At 40.7% G+C, this 17,927-nt stretch overlaps 2 protein-coding genes across 2 annotated transcripts in view; one reads left to right on the forward strand and one right to left on the reverse strand.

Annotated features, from left to right (window-relative positions):
* The window catches only part of LDHAL6A (lactate dehydrogenase A like 6A), a 32,968-nt gene extending 26,571 nt beyond the window's left edge, over positions 1-6,397 (forward strand). Inside the window, exons 5-8 of the mRNA XM_017858071.1 lie at positions 2,562-2,735; positions 3,453-3,570; positions 4,600-4,723; positions 5,511-6,397. Coding sequence (XP_017713560.1) covers positions 2,562-2,735; positions 3,453-3,570; positions 4,600-4,723; positions 5,511-5,675 — 581 coding nt within the window. The 3' untranslated portion in view covers positions 5,676-6,397. The remainder of the gene's footprint in view (positions 1-2,561; positions 2,736-3,452; positions 3,571-4,599; positions 4,724-5,510) is intronic.
* Positions 6,398-7,105: 708 nt separating this feature from the next.
* The window catches only part of TSG101 (tumor susceptibility 101), a 52,455-nt gene continuing 41,633 nt past the window's right edge, over positions 7,106-17,927 (reverse strand). The window contains 4 exon segments of the mRNA XM_017858087.1: positions 7,106-7,435; positions 8,430-8,649; positions 8,651-8,667; positions 10,608-10,810. Coding sequence (XP_017713576.1) covers positions 7,346-7,435; positions 8,430-8,649; positions 8,651-8,667; positions 10,608-10,810 — 530 coding nt within the window. The 3' untranslated portion in view covers positions 7,106-7,345.

Below are 17,927 nucleotides of genomic sequence, written 5' to 3' on the forward strand. Positions count from 1 at the left end.
GCTTTGTTTAACTACTTAAGCCTCAGCAATGGCGGGCGCCCCTCCCCCCGCCTCACCTCTGCCTTGCGGGTAGATCGCCACAGACTGCTGTGTTTACAATGAGGGGGGCTCCGTGGGCGTGGGACCCTCCCGGCCAGGTGTGGGATATATTCTCCTGGTGTGCCCGTTTGCTTAGAGCACGGTATTGGGGTGGGAGTTACCCGATTTTCCAGGTGTTGTGTGTCTCAGTTCCCCTGGCTAGGAAAAGGGATACCCTTCCCCCTTGCTGCAGTACGGTGAGGCGATGCCTCGCCCTGCTTCAGCTCTCGCTGGTCAGGCTGCAGCAACTGACCAGCACCGATTGTCCGGCACTCCCTAGTGAGATGACCCCAGTACCTCAGTTGAAGATGCAGAAATCACCGGTCTTCTGTGTTGCTCGCGCTGGGAGTTGAAGACTGGAGCTGTTCCTATTCGGCCATCTTGCTCCGTCCCCTGTATTTTCATTTTAAATATATTGTAATTCCTTGTCTTACTTCCTCTTTAACTCAGTGAGTCATTTAAAAGTGTATTTTTGGGGCCAGGCACAGGGGCTCATGCCGGTAATCTCAGCACTTTGGGAGCCAAGGTGGGTGGATCACAAGGTCAAGAGATCGAGACCATCCTGGCCAACACGCTGAAACCCCATCACTACTAAAAATATAAAAATTAGCCCGGCGTGGTGGCACACACCTGTAGTACCAGCTACTCCGGAGGCTGAGGCAGGAGAATCACTTGAACCCAGGAGGCGGAGGTTGCAATGAGCCAAGATCGCGCCATTGCACTCCAGCCTGGTGACAGAGTGAGACCCTGTCTCAAAAAAAACAAGTGTATGTTTCAACATTTAAAAAAATTTTATTGTGGTTGATTCTGATATAACTGAATTGGGTTGTCTGATCAGTTCTTTAAAGTCTGTTAACACTTTGTGATCCAGATAATAGTGTTTGTAAAAAAAAATTCCTGATGTATTCTAGGAACAAATGGACTTTAATGGGAATGATGATCTTTATTTGATTATACTTATTAATTTTATTTAGTTTTGCAAAATTAACTTTATAAATCAGTTTATAATAAAAGTATATTAAAATTGTCTGCTATGCTTATGAATCAAATCTACAGTTCCTAATTTTCTTCATATATTTTGAGGCTATATTAAGTGTATATAAATGTACAGTTGTTAAACTGTTGCACTGTTTTATGTATCTCATACATTAATGAGAATACATGGTTAATACATATGTTATACATAGTTGTATATAATGTAATTATACGTTAGTGGGGATACAGAGATAATACATAAATGTGTATGATACATAATAGAGATAATACATATATATTACATACTATATACATATACATACATACATGTATTATCTCTACCCCCATTAATGCTTTCTTGTTGAAAATTCTATTGTTTGCTATTAATATGGCTACACTGACCTTCTTTTCGGTATTACCATTTTAAAAATTAACTTCAAGAAAAAAATTCTGATAAAGCTAATAATGTTTAAATAACTGACACTTAAATATCAGACTGTGTCAAAAATTTATCCTTTCCCTACTGGGACAAAAGCCTGATTATGTTTCCCTGCTAAATCTTTTTTTTAAAGAGACACAGTTGGTTTTGTTCTTGCTCTGTTGCCCAGGCTGGTGTGCAGTGGTGTGATAGTAGCTCACTGCACCTTGATCTCCTGAGCTGATGTGATCCACCTGGCTCAGCCTCCCAAGTAGTTGGAACAATAGGCACGTGGCACCACGCGCCTGGCTAATTTATTTTCCTTTTGGAGATGCAGTTTTGCTATATCGCCCAGGATGGTCTTGAATGATTGCTTGCCTTAAGGGATCCATCTACCTCTGCCTCCCAAGTAGCCGGGGTTTATACTTGTTTCTTTCTGTTCCCCCCAACTCTTTTTTATTTTTTTGAGATGCAGTCTCACTCTGTTGCCAGGCTGGAGTGCAGTTGATGTGATCTCGGCTCACTGCAACCTCCGCCTCCCGGGTTCAAGCGATTCTCCTGCCTCAGCCTCCTGAGTAGCTGGGACTACAGGTGCATGCCACCACGCCCAGCTAATTTTCTATTTTAGTAGAGATGGGGTTTCACCATGTTGGCCAGGATGGGCTCAATTTCTTGACCTCGTGATCCGCCCGCCTCAGCCTCCCAAAGTGCTGGGATTACAGGTGTGAGCCACCGTGCCCATCCCTCTGTTCCCCTCTTAACTATGCTTTTCGTTGAAAATGGGTTATTCTCTGAGCAAGATTATTTGAAAGACTTGATAAGAGTATTTGTTTATTCATATTTCTCAGAATTTTCTGTGAACATTCTGTGTTTCTGCATACCAAGCTATGCAAAGTATCAACAAAAAGGTTTTTCATTACTTCTATTTGGTAGATATTCTTAGAGTTGGGGTATAGCTGGGGTTGGATAGAGAACCATGTTTCTGGCCCCCTCCATAAAACATCAGATTTACTAGTTTTAAGTTAGGTAAATCTAAAAAACATATCCTTGTAGATGAGGACGTTTCTTGATATGAACTTTTTCTTCTTAGTGGATATCTTAACTTATGTAGCCTGGAAGTTGAGCGCATTTCCCAAAAACCGTGTTATTGGAAGTGGTTGTAATCTGGACTCTGCTCGTTTTCGTTACTTTATTGGGCAAAGGCTTGGCATCCACTCTGAAAGCTGTCATGGGCTGATCCTTGGAGAGCATGGCGACTCAAGTGGTAAGCCTGAGGCACGATTGGAGCCTCCGAAATATCTATTTCCTACCAATCATATAGACATTTAATGTAAAGTAGCTCCTGGGAAGGGAGAAAAGACTTTATTCCACTTTGGGCCCTTTTAGTAGTAATTTTTTACTACACTTATTTTTAAAATAACAAAAAATACAGATTTGAAAAATGTGAGATTGACACTATAATCCTACATATGGATGGCTAGGATTATAATGCTTTTCTTAAATAAAGAACTAAGTAATACGATGTAGTTTGTATTTAATTTGGGAGACACTAGTTCGGAAAGGTCAGCAGTGTATTCATGTAGTAGGCATTCTTCAGATTAAGGGATGGGTATAACTGAAGAATGTAAGAGGGAAGAGAAAGAGTACTGTGGTAATAGTCTTTTTCTCCCCTCTTAGTGTCTTCTGGCTTTGAAATCTATTTAATATAAACCTTGGCTATGGAAAAGACTTAAAGGTAGAAAACTAAAACTTCCTAGTGGAAAGTTTAAAACTGCAATTTTCTTATTTGGAGAATCTTTGCCAAGATAATAGAATTGTGGATCCCCCTCTGTGGAGATCTGGATTTAGAATATCTGGAGTGGGGCTCAGATATCGGAACATTCCTACTTGAAAACCACTCATAAGTTTTGCTAAGGTCAAAAACCAAAACCCTGCTAATACTATGTTGTAAGAAGTGAGATTTTGGGTATCTCTTTCTTAGTTCCTGTGTGGAGTGGTGTGAACATTGCTGGTGTCCCTCTGAAGGATCTGAACCCAGATATAGGAACTGATAAAGATCCTGAGCAGTGGGAAAATGTCCACAAAAAAGTGATTTCCAGGTAATACACGCTAGTTTCACATTTTTAGTACCTTAGAAGTTGTGAGCCTGAACTCTGTTAGGTTTAGTCCCTTAAGTATATGTTGTTGTATTTCCCATATTTTTATTTGCACTTCTGCTTTTTTGTGTGATCATATTCACCAGATTATAAATTCTTCAACAGTCAGGGACTGATTCTATGTTGCTCATTCCTGAGCCTAACCCAGTATTGAGCACATGGTAGGGGCTCACTTGTTGACTGACAATGTATTTTTTCAAACACTTGCTACATAGTGTTTATTGTTAGTGGTGGAATTAATTCCATATTAATTTCTGTGTCTCTGTACTTGTAACTCTAATGTTTAACCACTGTGGCAAGGCATGGTGGCTCATGCCTATAATCCCAGCACTTTGGGAAGCTGAGGTGGGAGGATCACTTGAGCCCAGGAGTATGAGACCAGCCTGGGCAACATAGGGAGACCCCATCTCTACAAAAAAAAAAATAAGCTGAGCATATGGTGCCTTGCTTGAGCCTAGGAGGTCAAGGGGAGCTCTGATGGTGCCACTGCACTCCAGCTGAGACCCTTCGTAAAAAAGGCATACATATGGCTAGGCGTGGTGGCTCATGCCTCATGCCTCTAATCCTACCACTTTGAGAGACCAGGGTGGGCAGATCACTTGAGGTCAGGAGTATGAAAACAGCCTGACCAACGTGGTGAAAACCCAGCTCTACTAAAAATACAAAAATTAGCCACAAATGGTGGTACACGCTTATAATCCCAGCTACTCAGGAGGCTGAGGAGGGAAGACTGCTTAAACCTGGCAGGTGGAGGTTGCAGTGAGCCGAGATTGCACCACTGCCCTCCAGCCTGGGCGACAGAGCAAGACTTAAGAAAAAAATGCATACATACTCCAAGTAATTTCTAGGAGAAGTTGTTGATGGAGTCATTGCAGTTTTGTGGCACTGTTAGATAGGTTGCTATAAAGTGGAAGTTGAATGACAAGTGGATCTTCTCAACTAACTTACGTTTATGGTTTCTTCTAACTACAGTGGCTATGAGATGGTCAAAATGAAAGGTTATACTTCTTGGGGCATTAGCCTATCTGTAGCTGATTTAACAGAAAGTATTTTGAAGAATCTCAGGAGAGTGCATCCAGTTTCTACCCTAAGTAAGGTAGGACATTCATGTTTGAAAAATCATTAACTTCAACATAAAATAGGAGTAAATAACATTTTTGAGACACTCCCGTTTTGGGTTTGATCTTGTGGAAGAACCTCTCTTCCTGAAGTCTGTTCTTTGCTGCTGAAGAGTGGGGAGATCGGGGAAAGAGCCTATCTTTGTAGACCTTTGTCCTGGTCTAGCGTGACATTTCTTTTTATTAGATAAAAGTAAGTGTTTTTGCAACTTTATTATTTAACTAAGTGAACTGACTCTACCAGTATCTAGAAACACTGGGAACCACTATGGGCAGAGCTTGGTACCTTTGGAGTTGTTCTCTTCGTTTCGATTATGTCCAATGAAGAGATCTAGGAAAGAAGCACTAGACACAAAAGAATTAGCAGTCTCCTGGGGAGAGGGGAGTTGGGGCATGGGTGAGATCCTTCTGCTAGTCTAAATAGGAGAGGTTATAAAACAAGACAGATCTAAATCATTGGAAATAAAGTCATAGGAATTTTGAAGTGGTCTCTTGATAGGAAGTGGTATGGAGTAAGGAGATGAGGAAAGAAGGGTGGGCCCCAGCAAACATGGCAGGAGGCTGGGGCCTATGTGGAGAGATGGTGGGTTGAAACTGAACAATAAATATGCCTAATCGTGTTTTAAATTGTTCTCTGTCTTGGTACTCTGCCAAGTAGTTTGTACTACCAATCTGTTATTCATTCACCTCATAACTGTTGTTTCTTGTATTGCAGACCTTTGTTAAAAGTTAAAAAAGGAATAATTTTTAAGTCTTTACTTTCAGGGCCTCTATGGAATAAATGAAGAAATATTCCTTAGTGTCCCATGTATCCTGGGAGAGAATGGTATCACAGACCTCATAAAAGTAAAACTGACCCTTGAAGAGGAGGCCTGCTTGCAAAAGAGTGCAGAAACACTTTGGGAAATTCAGAAGGAGCTCAAGTTTTAAAGTTGCTTAAAGTTACCATTCTATAGATTGAAGATGAAATAGTAGTTATGGAACTGTATATGTCAAACTTTAGAATAAATGTGAATTTCTAAAAGTTGGAAAAACGGAGGAAAGAGTGACCTATTTAGTGTAGCCTTCCGGCTTTTTTTTTTTGGGTGGGTCTCATTCTGTTACCCAGGCTGGAACGCAGTGGCACCATCACGGCTCACTGCAACCTTGACCTCCCGAACTCAGGTGAGCCTCCCACTTCAGCCTTCAGAGTAGGTGGGACCACATGCGTGTGCCTCCATGCCTGGCTAATTTTTGTATTTTTTTTGTAGAGATGGGGTTTTGAACTCCCAAAGTGCTGTGATTACAGGGGCGAGCCACTGTGCTTGGCCTCAGCTTTGATTTAGTATCCAGATGATGGACGACACTTTTTTTTTTTTCCTCCAAACAAAAGTGATGGCATCAAAGATGTTTTTGGTACCTTTTAGTACTTGCCTTGTATGTATACATAACTGCCATCTGGTCCATGAGAATGTGTATACTGTGTTATAGAAATCTTGATTCTTTTCATCAGGTGCATAGTAATTCTTCTCTATGGCTTAATACCTATGTTCATTTACATGCTATTTAATAAAAGCTTTAATTTCCTCTACAATGTAAAAATAAAAGTATATATATGCACACACACACAAAGTAATCTAAATGTTCCTAACATTAGATAAAACCTTGGTTTGACCTTGCTGGTTTTTCTTCTGGTAACTTTTATAAGTACATTTTAATTTTTACAGAAAAGGTCTTAAGCTGTAAACCCCTTGGTGACAACAGATTAAATTGGTCGTTCTTCTCTTGGGAGTAGAATGGGCTGCCTGATTATCTGAATAACATCCCAAATCGGAATATACTTTCCTTTATAGCCTTATGAGCCTTCTAGCACTCTCATTTTGATCAAGAACATTCTATTCTGGATGAGCTCTGCAGGACATACAGTAGTTATTAGTTCACTGGGTGGTCACAAACTTGGCTACAGAATCACTCACGATGAAGATGAAACTTTAAATGACAAAGCAGGGAGGCAGTGGTACACTGTATCTTTCCCTTTAATCCTCAAGTTATCAGGTATATAGTTTGGACCTGCCACTGTGCTCCTTTTTGATGAAAACACTTATGGTTCAGTGAGGCCTAGAAAGGAAACAAATTTAGTAGGGTTGGTAGGAGAGTATCACCTTGGACCTTTCACAGATACGTTACTCAAATCCTTTAACTTCAAATATTTCAAAATTTAGATTTCTATTTGGTATATCCCCATATTAATTCACTTTATATGCTGTAGAATAATATTAATTTCAACTTAAGATGGATTTTTACGCTTTTTTTGCTAAATGAAAACTTGGGCTTATTAAGGTTTCATGGATCTTTCCTAAAGTTCAATAAAGGAGAGAAAATTATGCAACAAATTTTATTTAGCAGTCCCAACATTCAGCACAAAAAGTTTACAGAGGATAGAAAGTGCATTAATAAAAGCCAGTCTTTACCAAAAGAAAACAGAAAATATATTATTGATTCAAAATATTTTACACTTGAATGATAAACTGCAATAACTTATTCGGGGCACCTACTGATAAGAGGAAGAGAAGAAAAGAATACTTTAAGAAGAGCTCAACTTCCAGCTGGTATCAGAGAAGTCAGTAGAGGTCACTGAGACCGGCAGTCTTTCTTGCTTTTTGCATTAGTGCCCTCAGCTGGAACTGTTTACGGGACAGAAGACGTACATGCTGGGAGGTGAAAAAAGTTTGAATAGTTTAGAATGGCTTTGATTTAGGCCCAGTCATAAAATATCAGACAATTTGTAACCTAGATGGGATCTAAGAACCCTAACTCAACCTGTCAACCTTTGGAATGAATACCTCATTACATGGGGCTTTTAAACTTCATATTATAAAGGCTTACTCAACAGGGAAAGCATTACATTGCAGGATCTGGCTCAGGAGTTTGACTTACACTTTCTTTTCCTAAGCCATGCCACTCAAGCAAGAGATTGTACAGAAAGAGTCCTCTCTTGGGTCTCTGGTTTATATCCAGCAATTCTTGTGGTTGTACCACTTCTGAGGCACATGGTTTGGCCATTCCCCCACAGTGAGGAGATAGGCAAGATCAGCACATGACCTGACCTGGCTCCAGCTGCAGCTGGATCAAATATCCCAAGGGTGGCTGCTATTATTCCTAAAACCATGTTCTCCATGACCCAAGAGACAGCAGTAGCCAAACTTTGCTTACTAGATTTTCCTCTGTACAACAGCATTAAGCTTGAGACAACTTTCATTCAAGAGGGCTTGAAAGGACAGCCTGATACCTTGAAGGGCTGTTTGATGTGGGAAAACTGGTCTAAAGTTATATAACTCTAAGAAAATTAACAGATAAAAAATGGAGGTGGCACAATCAGTGATCTCAGGTGGTATGACCTCAAAGAACCAATGGAAATCTGATCGTGCCTCCTGATCCACCCAGGCACAGAATTATACTCATCTTAATGCTGCCTGGTGGGTAGAGAACTGCAGCCACCAGCCCACTTTTCTTCCCCTGCTCAGACCAATCCTCAGTACTCTGTAGGTAAAAAGATGGCGCAAAACCCTACATCTCATTTGCTGTCTTTTGGGAAGATAAAGAATCTTAATTCATACTACAGAGAAACTCTTGGTTTGTGGTTTGCAAGGTCAGGGCCTCTACAGCCCAAGTTAAAAAATCTTGGAAAGTAAAATGAAAACATACCTTCAGGAAGACATCCAGGTCTATCACTCCCCTTCTCAAGGCTTCTCCCAAGTAAAAGATAGTGTCTTCAATAGCGTTTTCTTCTGCATACAGATTCAGGATCTGTTTGTATAAGGGAGCTGTGGGAATGATAACTTCATCAATATCATTGTTTTCAGACTGATTTTCCATTTTCTCCAGAGCGGAACTGAGTTCTTCATCCTTCTTTTCAAAAGTTCTATGTTTTATCAACCTCGGCCTGAAAACAGAACAGTCCAAGCATTATTAATTGTACATAATTATCCACTTATCAGACATCTACAACACTTCACAGAAAAAGATGGGCTAACAACCATGTTTAAACAACTCATGGATGAGAATCATGTTTCAAATACCACCCTGGTCAAAGGTAGAGGAAAAGATGTGATCTATGCTGAGTGAAATACAGTAATGATGGAGATATCCTGAGCTGACCACTTTCAGCGACAGTAACAAGCTTGTCACTTGTCAGTGACAAATGATCCTACAAACTAAGCCATCAGACAAGATACTTTCCAGCAGAAGGTTCCTTTACATAGAAAATCATAAGTTTTTCTTCCCACCAAGTAGGCATCTGCCACAGGAGAGTAACTTTCCTGTCTATGAAGAGGATTCAATGCATAGAGGCCCAAATCTCTGCATTCTAATCACAAAGTATCACACACAGGTGGTGGCTGTAGGCTCTGAGTTGTATTGGTGTCGCTTTCCTGAATTCTAAAAATTGGCTACTTCGAAGCTCATTTTATAATCTAGAACCACTTTGTAAGGCTAATGGGTACATACAAATCACTTTCCACAGAGCCCTCAACCTTCTAAGAATTCTTTACTCTTCCATCAAAAAGGCACATTTACTGGAATAAATTCTCCCTCATGGGGATGAAAATGGAGCATGAAATTGGCACTTCATTTATGCTGATGCCTCCACTATATCATCAGTAAGCAAAGCCACAGGGCTGACTTACACATGGACTCTCCAAGGCACAGCTGTCTGTTATAAATATGAGAAAGCTTAAAGAGCTGAAGGTTGCATATGCTATGTTTATATGTAGCTCTTTAGCCAACCAAGTATCTCTGGATTATTGTGAAAGTTCCCTGAACATACTTTTAAAGATGGCTCACGCCACCTTTGGAAACAATAAAACAGTACTGTCCTTTTAAGTCTGCACCTAAGATGTACACATCTTTATGGCTTAGAGCTCTCAACTTATTTCCTAGTAACTGGCAACATCAACCACTCAAACAGTCTTCCGTTGGGTTAAAACATCATTTCCTAGGGCAAAGGTGTGTTATGGTCTGGCTGTGTCCCCACCCAAATCTCAACTTGAATTGTATCTCACAGAAAGGGACCTGTGAGGGGGTGGAGGCGGTAATTGAATCATGGGAGCCAGTCTTTCCTATGCTATTCTCATGATAGTGAATAAATCTCACAAGATCTGATGGGTTTATCAGGGGTTTCCACTTTTGCTTCCTCCTCATTTCCTCTTGCCACCACCATGTAAGAAATGCCTTTGGGTTGGGTGTGGTGGCTCATGCCTATAATCCCCACACTTTGGGAGGCCAAGGTGGGCCGATCACTTGAGATCAGGAGTTCGTGACGAGTCTGGCCAACATGGTGATACCCCGTCTCTACTAAAAAATACAAAAATTTGACAGGCACCTGTAATCCCAGCTACTCAGGAGGCTGAGGCAGGAGAATCGCTTGAACCTGGGGGTGGAGGTTGCAGTGAGCCGAGATTATGCCACCTCACTCCAGCCTGAGCAAGAGTGAGACTCTCTCAAAAAAAAAAAAAAAAAAATGCCTTTTCCCTCCCACCATGATTCTGAGGCCTCCCCAGCCTCATGGTGGGATGTGGAACTGTAAGTCCAATTAAACCTCTTTTTCTCCCCAGTCTTGGATGTGTCTTTATCAGCAACATGAAAATGGACTAATACAAGGTGCAAATAAAATGGTCTAAATATTATTCCCCTCCCAATCAAAGACCAAATGCCAAACACAGGCTCCACTGTAAACAAAGCTATAAAAAATTACATTCACATGTCTAAAGATGCCTATAATTTTCTGAACTTCTACTATGCCCACAACATCCAGGATACATACAGAACACTTTGCCATGGCTACAATTAAATCCAAAACTTTTAAGTCTTTAATGAGTCACTTACTACTTCTTGATCTAAACGGGTAACCATCTCTTCCAGTTTTTGATGACCCTTTTTCAGGTCTTCTTCTGTTCGTTTCAAGGCATTGAGCTCTGCCTGGGCACGATCCATTTCCTCCTTCATCCGCCATCTCAGTTTGTCACTGACCGCTGAGATGAGAGAGGCTCGGATGGTGTCCTCGCTGATTGTGCCATCCCTACTGGGACCTGCAGGAAACAGGCAAAAAACACTTGCTTACTTCCCAAGTTCCTTCTCTTCATCTCACAGGAACCTTCAGAAAAGAGGGCAATATGAACTGACACTTTCAAAATGCGAGGAAAGAAAAAAATTACCAGTTTCATCAGAAACAATGTAAAAATCTGAGTTGATTCAGAAATACTTGCCCTGTAAGAGATTACTATTAATCCATGTTAAACCCAGTTTCCCTATTCATAGCCCAAACAATTAGCTATTTTCTCAGTGAGACAGAGGCTGTGTCCCTACCAATTACAATTATTCCTAAATCACCAACAAATGGCACGATAATTTCCACCAAGGAAAAACATTTGATGCAGGCCAAGTCTAATATCAGGTTTCACTGCTAAGCTGAAGGAGACAGGTGCCCACTGTAGAGGCCAGTGAGGACTGAGAATGGGCAGTTTCCCTAAACGAATGTACAGTTTAATAAGGCTCCCCTCTGTAAGACTTTTACTCCTTCACCCTTTACCAACAGGACAGAACGGATAAACAAAAAAGAATGACATCCAAAAAATTCAACAGCCGATAAAGTGTTTATTCCCAGATTATTCTCTTCCAAATGTCCCTTCCTAATCAGTGTATTATATAATTTCCATGCATATTTCAGATCAAATAAACATCCCCTGGATATTTTCTTCAAAAAGGTCCCCTTTTTAATATAAGGTTGGGTATTCTTTATGACTATCAGTGTTCTTCAGTTATTGTCCTAAATCAGCAAAAGTATAAATGGCATTTTGACTTAAATGTTTGATTATAAAATACTATGTGAGGACATAAGTATATTTAACCTTAATTGCCTTTTTTTTTTTTTTTTGATTTTTTGAGATGGAGTCTCACTCTGTCACCCAGGCTGGAGTATAGTGGCATGATCTCGGCTCACTGCAACCTCTACCTCCTGGGTTCAAGCGATTCTCCTGCCTCAGCCTCCCGAGTAGCTGGGATTTCAGGCACACATCACACATCACACATCACAATGCCCGGCTAATTTTTGTATTTTTACTAGAGATGGGGTTTCACCATGTTGGCCAGGCTGGTCTCAAACTCCTGACCTCAAATGATCCACCTGCCTGGCCTCCCAAAGTGCTGGGATTATAGGTTTGAGCCACTGAGCCTGGCCTTAATTCCTTCTTAACTCCTGAAGTTCTCTTTACCATCTTCCCACAAAGGCAAAAACCTTCAACACATCTCCAAAGAAGACTGAAACCATTAATGGGTGCCTTCGACTCTCATTTCTCCCACTTCTTTTGGAACAAGAATCCTAACCCCTTTATTTACATGCCTGATTCCTCACTGTTCAAAAGTACAAACTTCCCTTTCTCAGCAAGACAGCTTGCTTTCTTCCAGATCCTTCCGAAGGACCAGATGCTTTTAAGCTTATACCTACTTCTCTAATTCCAATGAGTCTAAGTCCAACAACTGCTTTTATGATTATGCTTTTGTTCTTATTCTCTGGTTAAGGCTCTTAGCTAAGTTAAGGCCCATTTATTCACTTCTCTTACCAGCCCCAAACCGTGGGTCATCTTTGAAGCCCTATTCTCTCTAGTGTTTACATCCTCTGAGGTCAAGTCCAGTCTTAGCCAACATCACTTTCTAATTCATGCACATTCTCAATGGAAGTGATATCCCCCAACAACTGGGCAAAAATTGGTTTGAGGTGGAAAAAAAAGTCTTGTTCTTATGTATAAAGCAGAGATATCCATACAGTACCTAAACAGATACACAGTATAATCAACATTTGTCGGGGGTGGGAATTGTTAGGGGAAAGAAAGTCTAAAAAGTCTCCCTAGGAGGGTGACAATGAAAAAAAAAAAAAAAGTTAGGAAACACTGCTGAAATCCATCTGTGATCTTGTTTTTCAACTAGATGTTTTGTTGCTACTGTAAACTTCTACTTGCTGGCCTTGTCACTACAATCCCAATCTCTTTTCTTTTTTTCTTTTTTTTTTTTTTTTTTTGAGACGGAGTCTTGCTCTGTTGCCCAGGCTGGAGTACAGTGGCACGATTTGGGCTCACTGCAACCTCTGCCTCCCAGGTTCAAGTGATTCTCCTGCCTCAGCCTCCCAAGTAGCTGCAATATAGGCATGCACCACCACACCTAGCTAATTTTTGTATTTTTGGTAGAGATGGGGTTTCGCCATGTTGGCCAGGCTGGTCTCAAACTCCTGACCTCAAGTGATCTGCCTGCTTCATCCTCCCAAAGTGCTGGGATTATGAGCCACCGAGTGTGACCTTATCCCCATCTCATTCTTAAACTTATGATCCACATCAGCTACATGTAAATTAAGCTAAACACAACCTATGAAAAGCAAACTTCCTGAAAGCCTTGTGAATTACCTGCGTCTTCTAATTACCTGTTAGATGATCCTGCTTTTTACCAAAACCATCAACAAACTCTGTCTAAGCCATTCTAAACTAACAAAAAAGTTTAATGTTCTCAAATATCAGATCCCATCTTCTCTCTACCATTAAATTATGGTGAAAGCTAATCTTTGCCAATGATCTTTCCTCCATTAACAATAATTCCCAAAATATCAGCACAACAATCTGCTCTCTCTTAACAGTTATCACTATACTTATTAGTTTAAAAATCTATTTTCTGAAGGAAAGGACTCTAAAATCCTTATTATTGCAGCCTAAATCCTAAATGTTAAGGGTGGCAAACTGTTGCTGAATGATTTCCTGAAATCAACAGAATTGGTTATCTTCTAGGAGTCCTAGAGAAAAGGCTCAGATGGTTAGAAGTCCTTAGGATGTGCTTTTTTGGAAACTTCCCTTCTCTTGCCTTCTGCTGGAATGTAGAAGAAGGTAATTATTAAAATCGTTTATAAATATACAAGCGCTCAAAAATAAATAGTAAGGTGGTATTAAGCCAAATGAAAGAACTCATCAATATACTACCTGAAAATCAGAAAAGTGAACTGCTAAAACTCTACTGCTTTGAAGGCATGTGGTTAGAAAGAGTGCTGAAAAGTCATTACTAGAGTGAAATATTTAAAATTATGGATTTCCAAGGCCAGGTGCAGTGGCTCCAGCCTGTAATCCCAGCACTTTGGGAGGCCGAGGCGGGCAGATCACAGTTCGAGACCAGCCTGACCAACATGGTGAAACCACGTTTCTACTAAAAATACAAAAATTAGCTGGGCGTGGTGGCATGCGCCTGTAATCCCAGATACTCAGGAGGCTGAGGCAGGAGAATCGCTTGAACCCAGGAGACGGAGGTAGAAGTGAGCTGAGATTGTGCCATTGCACTCCAGCCTGGGCGACAAAGCGAGACTCCATCTCAAAATAAAATATAAAAAATAAATAAAATTATGGATTTCAGTAACAGCAACAGGAGGCAGCCAAATGCCTGGGCAGATGGGGTGGGTCCCCGGTGAAACCCCACCTTCAAGCCAAAAACAGCCTGAAGGCTGAAAGATTGGACTGTAGGTTCCGGATGAAACCCCTGACATAGAGTGAGAACTTCTATTCCTGTTTGCCCACCCTTTCCCATTGATTCCTTCTAAATAATGCCTTTTAACCAATCAAATGTTGCCTTTTCCAATACTACCTATGGCCTACCCTGACTTCCTAAGAGACCCTAAGAAGCCCCAGGACTCAGCCACTTAGTGGGAACTTTCCCACCTTTGGGTAGGGGAACCACCCCTGTGTCTCCTTTCCACTGAAAGCTATTTCATCACTCAATAAAACTCCCTGTCTTGCTCACGCTTTGATTGTCAGTGCATCCTCATTCTTTCTGGGCACAGGACAAGAACTTGGGAACCAGTGGGTAAGCCAGACTCGGCCCAAGTGGGCCGAGTGGGAGGGCTGTCTCCTGCAGCAGGAAGCATGGTGGAGGGAGGCCCAGGCAGGGTGTCGCTGGTCAGAGGTCCCTGGCTTGCAGAGTGACTGAGAAGAAAATCTTGCATCATCAGCACTATCACTGCTTCACTTTCTTCAAACAATTCTGCCCAACCAGCCACCATAATTCAGTGCAAAGCCCCTTCGGCAGTTAAATTCTTTAAACATTTCTGTCCCCAAGGGAACATCCAAAGTCTTTAGCAAAGAATATTACCATAATTACCATAATTCAATCTCTTGGACTTGCTTTGGTTTCCATTTTTGCCAGGGAGGGGAAAAGTGATTTATAATTTTGGTCTCTCACAACAAATTCGAAGGATGAGAAAAAATGTAAACTGCAATACAGTTTGAGAAAACTACTAAAACACCTTAACACAAGGAAGAATAAACATTAGATCTTTGCTGTAACCATTAAAATGTTTTTTCTAATAGAGAGGTAGTCTCACAATGTTGCTTAGGCTGGTCTCGAATTCCAGGCTCAAGCTATCCTCCTGCCTCAGCCTCCTGGAGTGCTGGGATTACAGACATGAGCCACTGTGCCTGGCATCCCAACTATTTGCTATTGCAAAAAACAAAAATGAAAGAAACAAAAAACCTCAAAGTATAGGAATCTGCTATAATACCTGGTTTGTAACAGGAGTGATGGCCCAGCTCATGCTTCAGTGAGCATACATCCTCCTTTTCCATTGCTACATGTTGCCCATCTCATCTTCAATATTACAGTATCAGGCAGGAAGCTTTTGGCAGATCTTAATTTTTTTTTTTTGTATTCAGGTATTTTTTGTTTTAACTGATAAAATTTTATTTCACTTTGAATTTTACACTTTTCCTGATTATTCTGTGTAAGGTGAAACTAGAACTGTTTAAAAGACATACACAAACCTAGTACATCAATAACTGGGGATTTTTCTTTTTTGCTATACTATTTTCACAACCACGGGTGTGCTTGCTAGGCAATATAATCATCACAGAAGAAAATGTTAGACGGAAAACTGGTTAAGGAAAAACAAAGCAAGAAAAGAGCTACCAGATATACAAACAGGCTCAGTTCCACATTCACTACTTTATTTTCAAGGGCCAACTATTAACTGCACGTTTTGTTCAGCTAGAAAGGTGGGATTTTTGTTTTATCTTTCTTTGGTTTGTTTTAAATCAGTGTATGAGTTTTTCTTTTCTCATTTCAGCAGATGGACAAACAGATGGACTCTACAGCTAAGTGGAATGTTAAAGGTAGAGGGGTGATATTGTGAGACTGATAGCCCTATTATCAATTCTCTCCACTGCAGTGTCCATGCAACTTCCCTGAATACAGGGTCTCATTAAAACATATCTGAGAGCTGAGCTGGATGAGTGCAACTGGAAGACCTGGTGAGGGGCACTAAAAAGCATGATCAGGGCCAGCCTCAATACAGGGAGAAGTCAGGGATATTTAAAAATACTTTCTTGATTCAGATCCTGGTAAGACTGGAGAGCAACACCGTGTTGAGAACTGGAGGAAGACAGAGCTCTGGTGCCAGAGGCTCTTCTCAAGTCTTTAAAGCCAGGCTTGCGCTCACCAAGGTGCTCACTAATGTCTCTCTCCCCTGCCCATATACAGCATTAAAAAGTGAAAAAAACAGATAAAGATAGAATTCAAAAAGCAAAAAAAGTAAGGAAGCAGAGGGACAGAAATTTAGGAAGGAAGATAAAACCAAAGTCAACAGTCAAAAAGGATAGTGGGGGGCCGGGCGCAGTGGCTCATGCTTGTAATCCCAGCACTATGGGAGGCCGAGGAGGATGGACCATGCGGTCAAGAGATCGAGACCATCCTGGCCAACATGGTGAAACCCCATCTCTACTAAAAATACAAAAATTAGCTGGGGATGGTGGTGTGTGCCTGTAGTCCCAGCTACTTGGGAGGCTGAGGCAGGAGAATCGCTGGAACCTGGGAGGCGGAAGCTGCAGCGAGCCAAGATCATGCCACTGCACTCCAGCCTGACAAAAGACCAAGACTCCAGCTCAAAAAAAAAAAAAAAAAGAATGTTTAGATTTCAAAATTTGAAAGTCACATGCCACAAAGAACCTGAAAACTGAGTACTCCTCAAGTGAAAGGTAATCTCTACAGAACATCATTCTTTTTTTTTTTGGAGATGAGGTCTCCCTATGTTGCCCAGGCTGCAGTGCAGTTATTCACAGGTGCAGCCAAAAGGCACTGCAGCCTTAAACTCCTACGCTCAGGCAATCCTCCTGCTTCAGTCTCCCAAGTAGTTAGGACTATATGCATGCACCACCACGCCTGACTCAGAAGGTTATTCTTAAAGGTATTATCCAGGAAGCAGATAAGGTCATACATAAAACACGGCTTTTTTCTTTGGCTAGTGTTAATGAAAATAGATTCCATTATTGAAGCACAAGTTGCAAATTGGTAACATAGTGAACACATTGCAGTAGGAAAGGGGATTTAGTCAGTTGTGTTATATGAGCACTTGAACTTTTTAAGGTGTCATAAGCCAGTTATCTGCCACAAAGAATTTAAATTCCAGGTTTCGAGTTTCTTCAGAGGAAGACACTGTGGACATCTGTGGTCATGAACTTTTGAGTGGCAACAGCCCAAACAGGTCAAGTGTCTTTAAGCTCCAAACAACAAGGCAGCATTACTGTGAATGACCATTAAACTCAAATGCCAAATGATGTGTGTCTCACTCCAAGTTCCAGCATCACAATATAATCTCTATAACCTTCTGTACAACTTTACAACCGAATTGTATTTTAACGATTCTGATATCAAATTAAACTTTCCAAAAAGTTACACATAATTCAGGTCTATTTTTTTTTTTACAAATATTAAATAAGACTTGCATTTGGAGGATTAAAAGTCTAATATTCTCTTTCACTATTATTTATTCATGATTTCATTTTGTCTTGAGCAATTTTACTAAAAGCAACTCAATTTTATTAGGTGTTTTTCTGTTTCTCTTAAAAAACACCTTTTGATTTTGACTGTCCTCTCAATGATTTCTAGTTTCTCTCTTATTAAGAATTAAACTTTTTCTTTCTCTTAATTTCCTTTTTTTAAAATTATTATTATACTTTTAAGTTCTAGGGTACATGTGCACAATGTGCAGGTTTGTTACATATGTATACATGTGCCATGTTGGCGTGCTGCATCCACTAACTCATCATTTACATTAGGCATATCTCCTAATGCTATCCCTCCCCCATCCCTCCACCCCAAAACAGGCCCCAGTGTGTGATGTTCCCCTTCCTG

Source organism: Rhinopithecus bieti, unplaced genomic scaffold, assembly GCF_001698545.2.
Source record: "Rhinopithecus bieti isolate Rb0 unplaced genomic scaffold, ASM169854v2 scaffold_2350, whole genome shotgun sequence".
In the NCBI taxonomy this organism is placed as follows: Eukaryota; Metazoa; Chordata; class Mammalia; order Primates; family Cercopithecidae; genus Rhinopithecus; species Rhinopithecus bieti.